The sequence below is a fragment of the Pseudorasbora parva genome, chromosome 18 (genome assembly GCF_024679245.1).
Source record: "Pseudorasbora parva isolate DD20220531a chromosome 18, ASM2467924v1, whole genome shotgun sequence".
Classification (NCBI taxonomy): Eukaryota; Metazoa; Chordata; class Actinopteri; order Cypriniformes; family Gobionidae; genus Pseudorasbora; species Pseudorasbora parva.
In genome coordinates, this window is record NC_090189.1 from 20,726,289 (window position 1) to 20,745,671 (window position 19,383).

Below are 19,383 nucleotides of genomic sequence, written 5' to 3' on the forward strand. Positions count from 1 at the left end.
GTTCAGGATATCCCATGACCAGGTTTTCAGCTTCTTTTTGAAGGACCGGCACTCAAGATACTTACTTAGTACTCATGAAATACCAGCTGCTGACATCTAAGACCTTCTTGACAATCTTGTACATCCCGCTATGTCAATTGGACGCCAAGTGCCTTCTCTAATCTGACACTTGTTGATGGCAGCCATCACATCAGGGAACAGGTCATCATATCCAAGCAAGGCATCCTTGTCCCCCATGACAGCATACTGGGTGGTGTCTCCTCCCGTCGATGGACGGCCAACACCACAGCTGCATGCCCAATATCATTGGACAGAAACCATTTAAAGGTTTACCCCGGTACTAACTGAACTCCAGGGCGCTTTCACTCAAAAGTTGTGCAGTCATTTTTAATCTTATTCTTTTTTTTTCTGTAATACTTTGGTGTTGCAGAACTATTATTTGACGACTGTGAAAAATGATCATATTATTTGTTTGATGCTAAATAAGAAAGTTATTTGTTCAGCCATTTTTGCTTCCACATTTGTGGTCACATATAAGTTATATACATTTTTTAATAATAGAACATACAGAAGTCAAGTAGCAAAATAGCCAAGCTTTTAATTGCAGATCAATGATGTGTTAAAATTATATAACTTTAAAATATTATATTATGTAATCTGTCATGCCCACTAAATGTCATAAAATCAAAAGGAAAAAACACCATAACAGCGAATATATACACAATTCCATCAAATTATGAAATTGTAATTCTGTATTTGTAATCTTTTGTGGAAAAAAATATTAACTGAGATGAGAATAAAAGGCCTTTATTACTATTTCACAAATGACAAAGCCAAAGAAATGTTTGTTTTTCACTTATTGCTATTACCTAATCCTAGATCAATATCAAAATATTTAAAAAAACAATGTATATATATATATATATATATATATATATATATATATATATATATATATATATATATATATATATATATATATATATATATATATATATATATATAAAACAATGGAATTTACAAATAACGCAAATAATTATTTGATAATGCTTATGTTGGCTTTGCCTTCCTCATCTCCTCCATCCACTGCTGTACAGTCTTTCCGGAGGCCTTGGCACAAAAGTGGACTCCACGGAACTGGCTGTGACCAAACTCTTTTGTCTTTGGTTTGCCACACTTTTGACACAAATACTGTTCGCAAAGCCGCTTCAGGGGTAGCCCTCTGCCCTCTGCCTTTCTCCGTCGCCAAGCGGTGGTCCTAGGCACGTTTGGACAAGGGAGTCTGGTGGCAAAAGTTCTTTGCTCTGGGTCTAGTCTTAAGTGTGGAGCTTCAGGGGGCATGGGACCTCCGATCACTACTTTAATTACATCTCCTACATGTCCATGTTGAAAGGCCTCTGGAACGTTGTACGGCACAGGAAGTAGGGGTTCAGAAACCTTCATGTGGTCAATGCACTGGTGCAAAACCAACTGCTCTTGCCTCTGTTTCCTGGAACTGTACCTATGTACAGAAAAGATAATACAGTAATTCCCAACTGAACAAACACTTAATTGAAAATAATCTGGGTTTCGGAAATTACAATCGCTAATGACTTGCTAATAGCTTCCAACTCTGACTCCCTGTGTCTTGTCATTCCCTTGGATCTTAGTAGCTTTTGATAATATTGACCACACATTGTTACTTAATCATCTTGAAGCTGTACTTGGTTTGTCAGAGACAGTTCTAGGCTAGTTTAGGTCGTATTTTACTGACCGCAGTCAATTTGTTTTTATGAGTGTTATACGTCCAAAATTAGTTCTGTTCATACTGTTTCACAGGAGTCAGTATTGGGTCCCTTGTTTTTTAGTATGTATATTAACCTCTTGGTCAACTACCAAGATCTTTTGACCTTAACTATAATTTTATGCTCATGATGCGCAATTATGGAAGCAAATAAGAAACATAATTCTTTAAAATTTAACAGCCACTGAATACTTCGTTTTGAAATATTTTATTTTGAAAAACATTTATCTGAATTTATTTGCCCTGAATTCAACCCTTTGAAATTATTTTACTTTGGAAACCATTCGAATTTACATCTCAAAACCTGAATTTTCGATGAAATTTTATCAATGCTCATAAATTCAGATAAAAAAATAATAATCAACTAACAGAATTTTAGATAAAATAGATTCAGTTTGATGAAATTTGATTGCTCAAATTCAGATCTCAAATTTCAAGTTCATATTTTTCAAAGAAAACAGTCTAATTCGACTGCTCAAATTCAGATAGAAAAATTCAAGTTAAATATTCACGTGGTAACATCTAGGATACTAGCCTAGAAATCTTGACGTACCCTAGCAACAGCAAAATCTAATCTGCCACGAGTGTCGTCTAGCAACTCTCAATACACTTCTGAGCTGTAAAAGCCAAACTCTGGTCGGGCTAATCACATCGTGTATAGAGTCGGTGGGCGGGGCTTAACATAATGACGGCCGAGTTGCGCTTGCATGCGACTAGTAAACACAGAAACTGGCGAATGGCGGTCTTTCGAATCAGCTTTGGCCGCGACTCTGGAAGACTTGGAGTTAAGCTTTTCCCTGAGAAAAGAACAAAGAACGGCACTGAAGTCATTCGTAAGAAGGGAAGATGTGTTCGGAGTTTTGCCGACCGAGTACGGCGAAAGTTTAATCTTCCAACGAGCTCTGCTTCACCTTCGTTGCTCTGGTTGGTTGTTGTAGTGCTATCCAATTTCGTGCACGCCGTGCAGAGGGAGTTTGAAAGACAACCTTTTATCCCGCCCCTCGGATTGAGCGCTGTCAATGGTGAGTTTCCAGACTAAACAACTAGATTTGGGTCTGGCTTGTCATGCTAAGAGGATACCCAGGACAGGAAAAACAGTTGAAAGCTTATCAGAGCACGATGACCTGCCTGTAGTGATCCAAGAATTCGATCGGCACGGAGGATAATAAACCTGTAAAGATGATTTTCAGGGAAACCAAAGGCACCCGGGTAAGTCTGCTGTTTGTGTACAGGGAAGCAAATCAGTGACTTTTAAATCCCTTCTCAAGACATTTTATTTTAGGATTGCTTTTACTTGGTTATTCATTTTATTTCAGCTTATTCTACTAGCCCTAACAGCCTACTAATACTCCACTAAGTGTTAAATGTAGGTGCAACATTACTAATAATCAACAGAATGTCTAAAGGGGACCATCACAATAAAGTGTAGCTTAATAATACATTTTTGACTCACCACTGGCACAATGCCCACTGGTTTATCTCAAGCAGCTGCAGCCGTGTCTGGGTCGAGAGGGCAGTGCTGTCCCGAACAATGTCCCTAATCATGTTGTAGTCCCGGAGGATGGCATCCCACCTGTTCACCCTGACACCGGCGATGGTCTGACCGGAAGGGTGGATGTGGCTGAGAGCGAGGCAAATGGCAGCGACAAGGGGGCTTAAATTTAAGCAGATTTGAAAACAGAAACAAAGGGTATATAAGGAATTTCAATAAAGATTAAAAAAATGCATGATGTTTTAATTGTCTGGCACACATACCTCTTTAGACCATCTATGCACGGAGTCACAAAGGTTTCGGTATGGCTGTTGTTAAAGCACAGTTTGTTTTCAGGCTGTGTCGGGTGGACAACAACACCCTTGTCATGCTCTGATAGCTTATTCCATAGTGAGACAATCTCATCCACCTTTTGCTGTGTGACAAATCCATGATTTCTAAGCTCAACCAGACTGTTGGCCAGCTTAATAACATGGTCATACCCAGAAACACCATCAGGTCCCATGCACTTTTCCTGCGAAAAAAGAGTATATCCTTTTTTTTCTTTTAAGTGTATAATAAACTTAAGAGCACAAACAAAGGGTAGAAAAGTCATGTTAAAATGGGTTAAGAGGTCAGATATATGCTGTGTGCAGGGTGGGAAATAACTTTTTTGCCAACCAGCCAGTGCCAAGTGAATTGTTTAATGTGTTGAGATAATTTTTAAGAAAATGTAAATAAATAAATAATACTGGTAAAAAAAGAAGAAAAAAGACAAATAACTATTTTAATCATTCAATAATTTTTAATAGTGCACATACAAATCCTTAAAACTTGCTAGTTGAGATTCAATTGTATTCACATTTATTTGTATAGCGTTTTTTCACAAAATATCGTTTCAAAGCAGCTTTACAGGAAATGCATGCATCTACATTACAATTAATCTGTCATCAGAGGTGACTGTCCAAATGTATTTCAAAAATGTATGCAGTTAGCTAAGAATGCATTAAATTCTATTTTTTAGAATTTTCTGAAAACAGCATACCCAAATAAAAATGGTATATATTTATAAAAATGGTCTTAATTTAAACTAGACACTTGAAATTGTGTTACCCAAGAGTCATAATAACTCAAAGTAGTATAGGAACAGAGTCAAACAAGGGGAAATATACATAAAAGAGACTCTTTTTTTATTCCCTTAGGGAAAAATGTATGAGATTTTAATTTTGAGGCCCTGAAAATAACCTTAATATAAAACTCAAATTTGAGGACGATTATCTTAAAAATGTAGCTTCTGTAAGCCTTTATGTCAAAAAAAGACTAAGCGTCCTTTCAAAAAGGCAGTTTATTTCAGAACATTTGTAATAGTAAAGAGTAGTTTTTTCATTCAAATATATCTGCAAATTATAATGTATCTACAGTTCCTGAAAAACTAAAGCAACTATTTACAGAATTTACAAAGTGTAAAAAAACTCATTTAGTTGATAAAAACAGTCTGTCATAGAGTCTGCGCGCTCCATTGCGTGTGCGCAAAAACTGGCAGGCACGTGCCAGTGCCATGGAAATGGTAAGCATGAAGAATATTCATTCCATGCTTGCAAACACTGCGCAAAATAATGCCTTTTGATTGATTACTACGTCCATAAATCAAACCTTTGCTGGCAAGGCATTGATAGCCTTTATCCAACGAAAACCATGGACAGTTTGATTGACAGCTCTGTGATTGAAGCAAAGACCTGGGAGGGTTTTTATATGATATGAGTCCAAAGTTCAAACTACAGGAATGTCAGAATAATGATTAAAATCAATATTTCATTGAAAATGGATATGGTTGATTACTCAATCTCAAAACGCTCATGCAAACAAAGGAGTTTTTCGTTTTTTCCCCTCATTTATTTATTTCATTTATTTTTTCATTGGTTTGATTTAAAAAGTGGGATGCATTAAGAGTGGACTCTTACACGGAAATGTATGCTGGTGTTTTTTGGATTTGTCCGTTCTGGATCTGATCTGCACGATAGAAGATGAAAGATGAGTACTGCGTTTATTATGTTAAAGGGGGGGTGAAACACTCAGTTTCAGTCAATCTCATGTCAATCTTGAGTACCTATAGAGTAGTATTGCATCCTTCATATCTCTGAAAAGTCTTTAGTTTTATTATATTTATAAAAGAAATATAGGCTGTACCGAGTCTTTCCGTAAAAAAACGAGCGCCTGGAGGCGTATCGTGTGGGCGGAGCTAAAGAATGACAATCGCGAACAAAGCGGTGACGTCCTCAAGCGTGGAGAAACCCATGGCTATCTCAGCTAATAGATATATGATCCAGAATAAAATCTGAGGCTGAAATAAATTGAACAGGAGAAACAGCAACAGCAGGACGTCCGTCTCTGTGGAATGTACTGTATTTAGTGGCCTGTCAACATTTGCGCTTGTTTACTCGCAGTTTATGAGGACATGATTCGGTTTATGGACTATTGTATGCGACTAAACCTTAGCAGTAGCAAGCAAAACGGTTTTGCACGTCAGACTAGTGTAACGTTATACATAGAACAACAATGGAGTAACCGTTAGCGCATTTGAATGACGAAGCACGCGATCGTGTCGTTTACTGATGTTTACTCACGCGACGATAGCCAAAAGCAGAGACATTTGAAGCAGTTTTACTCACCGACTGCTTCCAAAGCAGGACCGAACCTTTATCGCTGGGACCGCTCCGTCAAAAACACACTTCTTTGGTATGATTTGGTGAAGTCCTGTGACAGCAGTGGCATGGAAATCCACTTTGAGACACGACTGAAGCGATGTTGTGAAGCTTCCCTTCATTTCTGCGTTCAAATTGGTTCAAATGCAGCGCTGCCTTCCCGGAATGCTGTGCTGAAGCGTTGAAGTTGCTTGATGTCACTCATAGGAATAAAGTGGAGCGCGACGCGCGACATAAGTGTTCACGGACGACTGGATCTGCACCTGAGCGAGTGTTTATGGGCGTGCATTTCCTCTCTAGCTCTAGTCACGCGCGTGCACACCCTACCGGGAGAAGAGCCCGTACGGCCCATACAAGGACCTTCTACTCTTATTAACGTCAAGTCGAGCCATACTCGAAAAAAACTCTCCGAAACTTGTGAGAAACCGGAAGGAGTATTTTTGACACAGAAATATCAAACGTCCAACATTAGTTTTTGAAACTTTGTCTATGTTTAGGATGGGAATCAAAGTCTTTAACAGTGTAAAAAGCTCAGTATGCATGAAACAGCATTTCATGTTTAAATGTTAATGTTTAAATAGCTAGTGCTTCAGAATTTCATTTAACCCTTTCCTCTCTGGTGTATTTATTGCAAAAAACGAGTTCAGAACATAAATCTTGAGTGTTTTAGCTTTCACTCGTTTTTAGCTTTCAGAGTGCATAGTTTGTGAAAGTTGATTGAATAGTTTGTATAAAGCAAAAGTAAATAAAAGTAGAGACAAGCCCACGAGTCAACTATAAAGGTATATTTGGTGCAAAACAACTGAACACGTGTGAGAGTGAAATTTGTATCTGTAGAGCATATCCACACATGTATCAATAAATTTGAAGTCACAGAGAAAACAAATCTTTTAGGAGTTGTAAACTTGTAGCTTTTTTCTCTCTCTTACAAACACAACACAACAGTTACACCTTCACACATTCTTCACTGCAGGTGCACAAATCCTATTCTACGAATCACACATGAAGAAACTACGAAGAAGATATGCTAACATTTTTGCTACAGTTGCTGCAGTGCATATGGTGCATAACGCAGTCACACACCCATATCAAAAATGTGAAGTCATAGACAAATTTTGCACATCCGCGAATTAACATGTGAATCCATGCAATGAGAGTTGAACACTTGTAGAATATTTGGTCACAAATGCATTACTTTTCTTGGATATTTTTCTTACACAATCACAAGTCCATTCACTGCTTGAATCTTGAATCTGCTGCTGCGAGTCTCACAAGTTCAACAAGTTCAGCGCACTCTCACTTTTGCACCAAATACACAGAGAAATGTGGAGGAAAAGTGATTTGTGCATCTGAGAGGCAGCGGCAGGCCCTGTGCAGAGACTCTCAGCCAATCAGAAGAGCTTGTTTGTACGGAGCCCCGCCCCCAACAGGAAGAGGTGGTGGAAGATCATCATAGGGTCGCCCCCTCAGCCACACGTTTAATTACATATCAACCTGATTATTGGATTGAATTGATGTTGATTATTGATTATTGGTTCAGGCGTTAGGTCAGGCAAGTGCTCATCCCTTGCGCGTTCATCAAAAATGAGTTCGCGTTCATTAAATTTACTTAGCGTCTAAACCCCACGGATGCACAGGGATGGAAAAAGAGAAAGCCCAGTATAGAGGTTAGTCTTCTTATCTCAGTCAATAAGTTGTCAAACAAAATACATTTACTTAATATTATCAATATTATCAACTAATAATCATTTTAATAATATTATTAATATCGTCACTAATCTATCACTTGCTTATTTTCTACGTATTACTACGTATTACAAACATAACTTCACTGACAATAAACTACAATAACCTACATGGATGTAATTTAAATATCAAAAGTCCAGTACATTATAAATGTGGATAATGTATCATATGCATGCTAGTTATGAAAAGTGCAAATGCTCTCTACATGGCATCGGAAGCAAATAAAAAGTGGGTCCACTGTTTTTTCTTTTTTACTGGAGTAATGATAGGTGCCATATTATTTACATTAAACATAAATATACTGTTGTTTACTAAACGATTGATTAGGCCGAACAAAATTACGGAAATCACCGAATTCTTTACCGTGGCTATAGTGTAGGGGTTAAGAGTATGCCATCAAGTTGACACAAATCGATCATAGGTTCGAATCCGCCTTTTGCCACACTCGCTCTATTCCCTTTTCCCATCACATATCAGATCGTAAAGGCTTTTATTTTCAATAAAAATTGAGAAAATATTAAAAAGGTGGAAATAGCGCGTCTAACGTGTTAAATAATAAGTGTTTCTAGGAGTAGGTAAACAGACATGTGCTGAATTAGAGACGATAAAAGTGAGCGGATTGGGGAAAACTCCATCTCGCCTAGGGCAACCAGAGCTAGAGCCGGTCCTGGATGGATGGACGGACGGACGGACAGACAGACGGATAGATAGATAGATAGATAGATAGATAGATAGATAGATAGATAGATAGATAGATAGATAGATAGATAGATAGATAGATAGATAGATAGATAGATAGATAGATAGATAGATAGATAGATAGATAGATAGATAGCCATTTCAAACAGCTCAGTATGTTAATAATGGAGCGTTAGTGTTTTATTTTGAACTTGGACTTAATAGCTAGGATAGAAATACAGTCAGTGCTAGTTCAACAATTTTAGCAAAAAAAAAAAAATGTTGCGAACAAAACGGCAAGTTTACAACTCCTAAAAGATTTGTTTTCTCTGTGACTTCAAATTTATTGACACAAATTTCACTCTCACACGTGTTCAGATGTTTTGCACCAAATATACCTTCATAGTCAACCCCTCTTTCCTAGTATCTGTGATTCCAGAGTGCAGGGCAATTATTATTAATGTTTTTACAGTGAACAGAACTTACGTTACCATCCTCTTGCGAGATGACTTGTGTAAACTGGTCTGCAGTGTAAGGCTCATCCTTTATGGGCCCAGAGGTGGAAGACACTACTGGATCTGGCTGAGATGTTGATAGGCTGGAAAGTGATTGCAGTTGCACTGCCTGATACTGAAGTGGTTTGAGGCTGAACTCCAAGAACTCTGGTGATTTAAGGTCATCAAAGCCTGAATTCTCATATTGCAGGTCACCCTCCAGCTGTGCATCACTTCCATCAGGTGCATCAGGATCCATAATGTCATCCACCTCCAATACTCTGTTGGTTTGAGAGTACAAATACTCCACCCCTATGAGCTCGCCTGTGCAAACAGTATGTCACCAGAGTGGTTAATTATTTAAGTAATCAAAAAAATCAAAACAAGACAAAAAATAATGCACTAGTACAAGCATGACAAGCATACACTCGCGTTCACAGGTTTGGGGCTGGTAAGATATTTTGAAGGGATAGTTCACCCAAAAATGAAAATTCTGTCATTAATTTCTAATTTCTCCCTCATGTTGTTCCAAAACCATAAGACTTTCGTTCATCTTTGGAACACAAATTAAGATATTTTTGATGAAATCCAAGAGCTTTTAGGCCCTTCCATAGATAGCTATAGTGGGGCAAAACAAGTATTTAGTCAGCCACCAATTGTGCAAGATCTCCCACTTAAAAAGATGAGAGAGGCCGGTATTAAAAACAATGTTAACGCAGTGTACATTGTTAAAGGGTTAGTTCACCCAAAAATGAAAATTATTTAATGAATTACTCATACATAATGAATATGCCGCTGGACACTAGCAAGACCTTCGTTCATCTTCGGAAAACAAATGAAGATATTTTTGTTGAAAGCTGATGGCTCAGAAAGATTTCAGAAAGGTCTCTATTGGCATTCAGTACATTCCCACTCACAAGATCCATAAAGGCACTAAACACATCGATACGATCCATCTCACTACAGTGGCTGTACAATAATGTAACAATGCGACGAAAATAGCTTTTGTTTGCAAAAAAAAAAAAAAATCAAAATAATGACTTTATCCGCCAAGTTATTGCCTTCCGTGTAGGTCTCGGATGTGAACTCGCGATTACGACGCTCCTCTTCACTTCCAGGTCATGTATCTGAATGGCGGATCTGCGTCATATTCTTGCGCATGTGTCGAGTTCACGTCAATAATTTGGTGGATAAAGTCGTTATTTTGATTTTTGTGCGCACAATAACTATTTTCGTCGCATTGTAACATTATTGTACAGCCACACATTCGCAGGATACAACAGAAACAGCATAGAAGACTGGCACAGGCCAGAACAAAATTGGTGAATAAAGTATTATTTTTGTTTGTTTTTGCACACAAAAATTATTCTCATCGCTTCATTAAATAAAGTTTGAAACACTGGGGTCACATGGACTATTTTGACGATGTCTTTCGTACCTTTCTGGACCTTGAAAGTGTTAATTAAATTGCTGTCTATGGAGGGGTCAGAGAGCTCTTGGATTCCATCAAAAATATCTTAATTGGTGTTCTGAAGATGAAAGAACTCTCCAAAGGTTTTGAACGGCATGAAGGTGAGAAATTAATGACAGAATTTTCATTTTTAGGTGAACTTGCACCTTTAATGTTTATAAAAGAAGCTTCCTATGCTTGCCAAGGCGGCGTTATTTTTGTAAATACACTAATACTGTGAAATATTATTACAATTTAAAATAAATGTTTTAATTTGAATATATTTTTAATTAATTACATTTTTACATTATTATTATTAAAGACCCTGTAAAGTCAAAATTAAGCATGTGATCTGAGTTTGTCACACCACAGAAAAATATGTTATTAACCACAGCCAAATTTGAATGATAATAAAAGTCGGCAAGTAAATAAAATAAGAGATCAAAATCTTGAAAAAATTAGCAGTATTCTCTGCTCTCAAATGCTGGGGGCGTGTTCACTGGCTGCGCCGAAACCACCCCCACTCGCGGGAAAGCTACCTCCGCCTCACTCAAATGCCATACATGTTTGAGCCTCCAGAGCCAGAAACAAAATCACATTAGAGGGTTGCAGGATTTAGTTACTGTGGACTAATATAATGTTACCTGCTGTAATTATAACACAAGCACACAAGGAAACTTACACTCATTGGTGGGCACGTAACGTTATTGCGGATGATGTCTGCACCGGCTGTCGGCGAGACAGGAGGATGAAGGCGGGAGATAGTCGGGACAGCCCTATTCACCAGTAACAGCGGATTATCAGTGAATCCCAGTTGTCTCCGATGAAATATTATAAAACTATCCTTTGTAAAATGATCACTACAGAGGCGGTTGTTGGTGGTGATCCTCAGCTCTCCATCAAAGTGGCTCTTCATAAAATGAATCCACCTCTTCTTGATATGATCGTTTTTCGGATATTTAAATAAGGACACCGATCTGTTTTGTAAGTGACTACATCCAGGTAATGCATTTCTGCGACGAAGGAATAGCTAGCTAGCAAACTGTAGGCTATAGTAACTAATAGTACTCGCGATTGAGCGGCAAACTGACTCGAATGTGCTCTAGTTATGAGCCTCAGAGGCGCCAGTGCGTCATCGACAGTATGGGCGAGGCCAAGCGCAGAGGCTCCAGTGCGTCATCGAGCCACCGTTTTAGCCACGCCTAGAAAATCCGGAGCACAGCAATGGTGAAAAACTGTTTAACTGTCTAACTCCCCAATTGAGTACTTCACAGTTCACAGTCTTTGTAATGTGTTTTAGCAATACATTTCTAACATTTATAATGTGTTTAGATTTTTTTTATAGAATTTCCTGTACAGGGACTTTAATTACAATTACATTAATTATTAATTACATTTTTAAATAAATGTAATTTATTCAAGTGATGGGAAAGCAAAATTTTACGCAGCCATTACGTCAATCTTCAGTGTCACATGATCTTTCAGAAATCATTCTAATATGCGGGTTATAAAAATCTTACTGCCCCCAAACCTTTGAATGGTAGTGTATACACATTTCCAGCAGATCTCAAATGATGTATTGTGCTGTTGGAAATTATTTGCAATGGAAATGAAAGGCTGACTAAATTGACAGCTAGCTTTTTATGCATCTCAAATATACACAATAAAATAGATTTCCACACTTTTTTTTTATAAGCATATAAACATGCAGTGCATTACCAGTGTATTCTCCTGGGCAATTGTGATCCTCAATCAGTTTAGAGCCTAAAAATTTCTGGCTCAGACAGTTTGCATATTGCAGCAGCGGGCTTCCTTCATCGACAGCAACAGATTGGGCGTTGTTCCACTGTACTACACCTTCTAGCAGATAAACATGGAAGTACAAGTCATTTGTACATGTACCTAAAAAAAAAAGAGCAGTTAAAATAAATCATTTACATTCAAGTTGAGGCAATTCACAGAAATAACATTATTTATGGGTTGTGCAAACCTGGAATGAAGTGGTTCAGATGCTGATAAAATGATTCAAGGGATCCTACACCACGTGCACAGTGGTAGAGAGGCAAAATAAGCCCTCCTCTGGTCACCTCTCCAACCTTCCTATAAAGTTGTAAGTCTGGAGGGTCCTGGATACACAGAAGATGGCATTGTTGGACTCGCCAGATCTCTTCCATCCTCTCCTGGTCCACCAGTTTGTTGCCCATGAAGTCTGTAGCACCCATGAAGTCTTTCAACAGCTGTTCAATGAGCTGTTTGGTCACCTGAGCCTCACGTGTCTGGTGGCGGCAGTGCCTTAGTAATTCTTTGGCAGTAAGCTTCCCGATTGTTTTGGCATACTTAGATTGTCGCAGCTCATGTTGCTTGGCTTCCTGCAGTGTTTTTAAATCTCCAGCATTCCACTCAAATATACAGGAGAAGAGCCGTCCCATGAAGGGGCTGTATAGCGTGTGGCTTTCTGAAGTGAGGCCTGCTGTGAAGCGCTGCATAAACTGCCATGCGTCCAGCCTGACAACCAGCCGGTCCCACTCGTGGAACATGGCTTCCATTTTGCTCTTGCCCATAGTGGAACAACAGTCCTGACCCACGTACAGAACCTGCGGAGGAGGTTCTCTGGCTTGCCGGTAACGTTCCATCAGGCCAGAACACATGGGAAGCAGGCCCTCCCCCTCGGTTTGGGTCAGAACACACATTAGGACCTGCCCATTCTCATTTCCTATGTTTGTGGTCCACACAGCTGAATCATGTTTCTTAGTGACCTGACAGATGAAAAGAATTGGTAAACGCTAAAAGATGAATCTCAATTATATGGGTCAATGATGCTCCTTTTTTTAAAATCTATTAATTTATTTAAAGAATATAATAAAAACAATTCATAAATACAGACATGATTAAACCTATTTTATGATGGAATCAAATGAATTTTGATATCTTGATAAAAGTGTCATGATGATGCAATGATTAAGAGATTTGAGATGATTAAAGGATGAATACAATTCTTTAAAATAATTCAACCATATAAAGAAAAAAATAAATATTACTAATATTTATTTAATATGATTTATTATTTAATATTATTAATGTGATCCAACAAACATGTAAAAAAAAGAGGAAATAATATAGAGGATACCTGCAGACCCTGATGACTGAGTGTCTGTAAATGTCAATAAAGTCTTACAATATCTGATAATTTGACGCTTTTATAAAATGGAAATGTTACTTTTGATTGTAAAATGCCGTACCCGTACCCCCAACCCCCCAAAAAATGCAATGCAATAATAAAGATGATGATTTACAAAACTAATGAATTAAAGGTGCCCTAGAATAAAAAACTGAATTAACCTTGCCATGGTGAAATAATAAGAGTTCAGTATATGGACATCACAAACTGTGAGTCTCAAACATCATTGCCTCCTACTTCTTATGTAAATCTTGTGAATCCATAACGTAACAGAAAAAAAGTGCTTCTCAACATAAACCCAACCGTGACGCAAACGTTGGGGATCATTTATATGCAACATTTGCATCTGTCCAAACATGTGCATTGTCAGGCGGAAATGGAGCGAATCATCAGGTTCAAGCTACTCGCATGGACACACTTATGTTCCAGGCTGTTCAGGAGACCTGATGACTTTACATATCCTTCCCACAGATAAAAAAATGTCAACAGTCATGGTTGATGTTTATAATTCGATACCACAACAATTTAATTCAAGATCGTTCGTTTGTTCGGCCCATTTCAAGCAAGCTTCGCTCAGCATCTTAAAATGAAGAAACTGGCAACTATATTCCTGCAAGCAGTAAGTAGCGATTTTATCCACTTATTGACTGTTTAAACAATTTCAATTGAATGTTTCTTAGAGAGACCACGTTGTCTAGATAACGCAAGATGCTAGTACAGTAACAATAGGAAACACCAAGTACCATACACAACTAAATAGTGTCTAATGACAAAGGGTAATATTATTTTGTATTACAAAATACAACCGTAGATACTTTGCTTACACTAGGAAAAATGACTCAGTGGGGTTGTAATTGTAACAAACAAAAAATATTTATCGTCAACAAAAAAATCTATGTTTGGTACTTTACTTAATATTTTGAATATGAAATTAATATAATGTTGCTGTAAATACATGTTTTTTTAAATTAAATATTGTGTGTATTATCTTGAGTAATCTTTATTAGGCTTTTTAGATGTATGCCTTTTCGGGATCATTTTTAAGTAAAATTTATTTAAAACACTAAACAAGTGGATTTGGCAGTTAAAACGATTGTTCATGACCGAGCTATGATAATACTATGGTCAGTAAACCATTTACCAGTGGTTTTGGCACTGTGAGCAGGTTCCAGGTGCTTTTCATTATATGCTAATTTTTTGAGATACAATAAAAGACCTGAAATATTTCAGTTGGTGTGCAATGAAATATATGAAAGTTTAATTTTTTATCATTACATTATAGAAAATAATGAACTTTTATCACATATCCTAATTTTTTGAGAATGACCTGTATAGGGTTGTAAAAGGACCTGTAAAACTGTATCTGGACATTTTTCCCCTTAAATAAGCCACATACCCTCTATGTAGATATCAGAGAACAATTTAACATAATTGTTTCAAAGTATGTTACCGGTACTTTGTACTTGATTACATCACATGACGTTTTTAGAGTAATTTAATTAAATTTTAAAATGGTCATCAAAACCATTTGAAAAAAAAACAAATATAAACAGTGCATTACATGTGTTTTAAGCTACATTTCTAAAAAATATTTTACCTTTTCTTTATCATGGATATGGTCAAGTTTGGGGACGGAAAGTTTTAAAAAAAATTTAAATTTCTTTAAGAAATGAATTAGATTTAACAAGGATGCATTACATTGATCAAAAGTGACCGTAACGACATTTACATTGTTGCAAATGATTCCTATTTCATAAAATGCTGTTCTTTTGAACATTCTATTCAAAGAATCCTGAAAATAAACATAAAGCAGCAAAATGATAATAAGATAATAAGAAGAAATGTTTCTTGAGCAGCAAATCAGCATATTAGAATGATTTCTGAAGGATCATGTGATTCCTGAAGACTGTGGTAATGATGCTGACAATTCAACATTGCCATCACAGGTATAAATTACATTTAAAAGTATATTAAAATAGAAAACAGTTATTTTAAATTATAATAATATTTCATAACATTCTGTTTTTGCTGTCTTTATCTTTGATAAAATAAATGCGGCCTTCGTGAGCAAAAAATACTTTTTAAAACTTTTGAATGTTGTGACTAACTAGCCTGAAGTATACGTATACTCAATTCTAGTCAAAAATATGAGTCTGATACTGCTCCATTGAGCTGTAATTATGGGGCGTGTGTTTCAACTGAACCAGAAAAGACCTCAAATGTAGTTTCTCACCTTCATGGTGAAGTCCATCTTCAAAATGGAGCCGTAGATGGAAGTGACCCTGGCCTTCATCTCCCCGAGCCGTGTCAGTGCATCCTTTGCATATACCGCTAACAGCAATGACGGGGAAGGCACTGGCATCATCTGTGGCACCCTGACAGTAACAGCACTGAGATCTTGAAACTTTTTCAATACAGAGAGGTACTCTGCGGCCTGAGCCACCCACTGCTCCTTATGCCTGGCACAAAGGTGCCGGTACAGCTCTGTTGCACTCTTCCCTGGTGTCCGACACTGCATCAGTCTAACAAGTTCTTTATCACAGGACAGCCTTCGAACAAAAGCCACACATAAATCAAACCCTGAGCATTAAACACATCTTTACAAGGTTTTGATAGTCAAACATCTCAGCCCTACGGTCCCTACCTGTCGGTCAGGACTGCTGGGAATTTCTCACGATGGATAAGATCCAATTGATCCATAATGTCTTGCGACCAGCCTGCCATTTTCTTTTTGCAAGAACAGCACTCCAGGTACTCTGTGACAATGAAATACCACCCGCTCATGTCCAAAATCCTCCGGACGGTGTTGTACAGTCCACAAGGCCTCAAATAATTGCCGAGACGACGGCAGCTGGGCTTCGTGCACACTAGCCTGTATGCCCACATGCGATAGGGCATCCAAAGAAACAGTCTGCTATGAAAAAATGGGTCAGGAAAAGGAGGGGGCTGTGAATACAACAACTGGGGTCTGGGAGGTAACCACCACAGCTGCAGAGATTCAGTCAGCCTCAACTTCCCAGATGGATCTTTGGTGAAGAGAGCCTTACTGACCCAGAGATGTTGCTCTTTTGGCAGTGTATGCTTCCATCCCTCTGGTAGTAAAAGCTGTTAGAGAAACAGAGAGAAAGAAGTTGAACATGCAAATGTTTTCATTATTCTGCAAAATGAGGGCCACATCTATCATTCAACTTACTTCTTCAGGAGGATCAGGAAGCTTTTCAACTACTTGTTGAGCCATTTGTGACTAGGAGGATCAGCTTGCACAATCTGATGTTAAAGAAAAATATATATTAGTGATGCACTGAAAACACGGAAGCTGTGAATAAAGCCTTTTCATTTAGCCTTGAAAACTAAAATAAAGTTTTTGTAACTACATTTGGGACTTGATCTCTTTATGGGGTTCAGGGTGAGATGATCTCAATCATAGTAAAAATCTTCAACAAAAGGCCTCCACTCAATATTTCAGCCCAACAGACATTCCATATTGCTACTCTCTAATCTTTTTTTGTCATAGTGAAGTGCATCAGATGCAATTACAGTTAAAATGCATCATCAGAGAAGCACTAATTAAAACTAATTGGTTCAGTCAATTATTTAGTCTCTCCAAAACAATTTATTTTTCCTATTTTTTGGCTGAATCGTTCGTTTCAGCCAAATAATTTCGGCTGCCAATATTTTGATGCGTCACAAAAAAAGATGAGGTCCAATGAAAAAGAACTATACATTTATATTTTTGTTTTTGCAACAAATAACATTACTAATATACTAAATTAAATACAGTACAAACAACTTCAATGTTACATTACTAATGCACACTGTTAGCCATTTCGAATGTTAACAAATTTTAATTCAACACCATATTACATTCTAGACAATTCTGTGCTTCCAAATGTATTTTGAGCTGGGGCACCTGAATGGCTTTCAACAATATATTTGGATTTTTATATTATTAGTTATTTTATATGCATTAAATTAAAGTCAAAGGGGCTCAATGTTGTTGGTTTTACAGTTATTTTCAAAGGTGTTCAGAAGGCTTCAGATCTGGGCATTGTGCAGTCCAGTTCTTCAATACCAGACTCAGTAAATACTTTCTATATGGGCCTCGCTTTGTGCAAGGACAAGGACATTTTCATGCTGGAACAAAAAAGACCTTCCCTAACTTTTGCGACTAAGTTGGAAGCACAGAATTCTCTGGAATGTCATTGTATGGTGTAGCACTGAGATTTGTTTTCACTGGAGTTACTGGAATGGCCAAACCTGACATGGGGGTGTCCACATACTTCTGCCATTATAGTCATTCTCACAAATGCATAAGAGCTACATTAGACATGTGTTATTATTGTTAGTATAATTAAAGGTGCATACGACTATAAAAACAATACAATATCGTCAGTTAAGTGTAAAGCTTACGAACTACACAAGGAACTTAGCATATTGTGTAATGCTAATTCATTCGTAAATGTCATGATTGACTGTAAAGACTGAGACAAATATGTGAAGTCTTACCTTGAGGACGCCTAATTCATAGAGACAACTAAGATATATCAGCAACCAGTTTACTCCAATAACTGTTCATTTTGCTTTCTCAAATAAAATTGTGTGCTGTTTTGTTTCCCGTACTACAGCGTATCGCGAGCATCGTGCTTGTGGACCTCACGTCGCGAGCAGCGTTACCACACAATCAGAGACATTGGAAGAGGTGGAGACTTCCACTCCTATGGGACTAGTGGGAGTGAATGAGGAATATCATAAAGTTCAACATTTAGTCCCGCCCTCCAGCTTAAAGTGCCAATAGCATTTCTGATAAAGGACTGAAAGTCCCGCCTTCCAGTTACAAGAGCCAATCGCTATTTTCACAGTGTCTCCTCGCTCGTTTGTTTACTCTTTACTGCGCATGCGCATTAGACCAGATGAAAATGCACCGTTGCAGTCAGATGTTATTCTTGATTGTAGGCTAGGCTGGTAGGCTGTATACAGGCTAAGTTTAACATTGATCTGCAGTTTTCAGGGGAGTTCATTTTTTCCCTTCTTATAATAGGTGGGAGCTGTAGGCTACTTGTACATCTGTCGTCATTGTTTGGGCAGTGAGGTAGGAAGGATCACAAAATATATTGGTCCAATAAAAATGAAGCCCATTCATGAATATGCCCATTAATTAGAATTATATTAAACAAATAAAATAATCATAAAATAATTTCTGTCATAGGGAATGCCAGCATTTTGTCATGGCTTTGAGGCCATAATTAGAAAATATTTAACAAAATGTTTCCAGTGTCTTTAATTGTTGGCAATATTGTAAGTATTTATTTGTCTTATTTTCTTGTGAACAATATTTTTCTAAAAAAGGGTTGGACTAATGTGATGTCCCTCCGTTTGAACTCAACCCCGTCACACCAACCATTCTTCAACTATTTAGACCAGCCATATGTGACATAATTTTAACAGAAATTAGATAATTCAGGTCTCTTTAACAGTGGTGCAGAATACGGTAAGTAGTATGCTTTTTATTATTATTTTTAGTCAGGGAATTTTACTGTCAAGCTTAACAACTCAACCTTATCACATAAAATTAAGATGGAAAATTGTTATTTCAAATTAATTATTAAAGCTGCGAGCAGCGATGACGGGCCCAAGCCGGGGGCACCGCCACCCCGGTGGCATCAGCTTAACTGTGCGCAGCAGGCCAATAGGCATTTAATATGGGAAAAATAAATAAAGGGACTATGTCAAAGTCATTTGAATTCACCTCATTAACTGCAGCAACTGGTGCTGCTATGACCAGGAACCACAACACTCACATCTCTGAGATCAATTACATTTTATTCATTAATTTTATGTCAGATGATGTCAAATGTCAATTTCAAAATGAGTGCAGAATACT

General features: G+C 37.6%; 1 protein-coding gene across 2 annotated transcripts; it reads right to left on the minus strand.

Annotated features, from left to right (window-relative positions):
• Nucleotides 1-1,034: 1,034 nt before the first annotated feature.
• LOC137046804 (uncharacterized) lies at nucleotides 1,035-18,206 on the minus strand. Of its 2 annotated transcripts, none has more exons than XM_067424212.1 (10): nucleotides 18,009-18,206; nucleotides 16,696-16,769; nucleotides 16,147-16,607; nucleotides 15,736-16,051; nucleotides 12,315-13,080; nucleotides 12,044-12,226; nucleotides 8,867-9,198; nucleotides 3,539-3,789; nucleotides 3,237-3,404; nucleotides 1,035-1,501 (listed from the first exon to the last, which is right to left on the minus strand). In XM_067424212.1, exons 2-10 carry the CDS (start codon nucleotides 16,738-16,740, stop codon nucleotides 1,051-1,053), a joined length of 2,973 nt encoding a protein of 990 aa, XP_067280313.1. In that variant the 5' UTR covers nucleotides 16,741-16,769; nucleotides 18,009-18,206; the 3' UTR covers nucleotides 1,035-1,050. The 2 variants fall into 2 exon arrangements, with proteins under 2 accessions (XP_067280313.1, XP_067280312.1); XM_067424211.1 differs by having other exon boundaries at nucleotides 3,237-3,437.
• Between the last annotated feature and the right edge of the window lie 1,177 nt (nucleotides 18,207-19,383).

What these genes read in the sequence shown, in the direction of transcription:
- LOC137046804 (XM_067424211.1), bottom strand. Translation starts at nt 16,740, where the DNA reads ATGGCTCAACAAGTAGTTGAAAAGCTTCCTGATCCTCCTGAAGAA. An exon ending in TTGCCCAGGAGAATACACTG is followed by an intron (nt 9,199 to 12,043) that starts GTAATGCACTGC and finishes CTGTTTGCACAG; the next exon opens with GCGAGCTCATAGGGGTGGAG. An exon ending in CAGTGGGCATTGTGCCAGTG is followed by an intron (nt 1,502 to 3,236) that starts GTGAGTCAAAAA and finishes TTCTGTACATAG; the next exon opens with GTACAGTTCCAGGAAACAGA.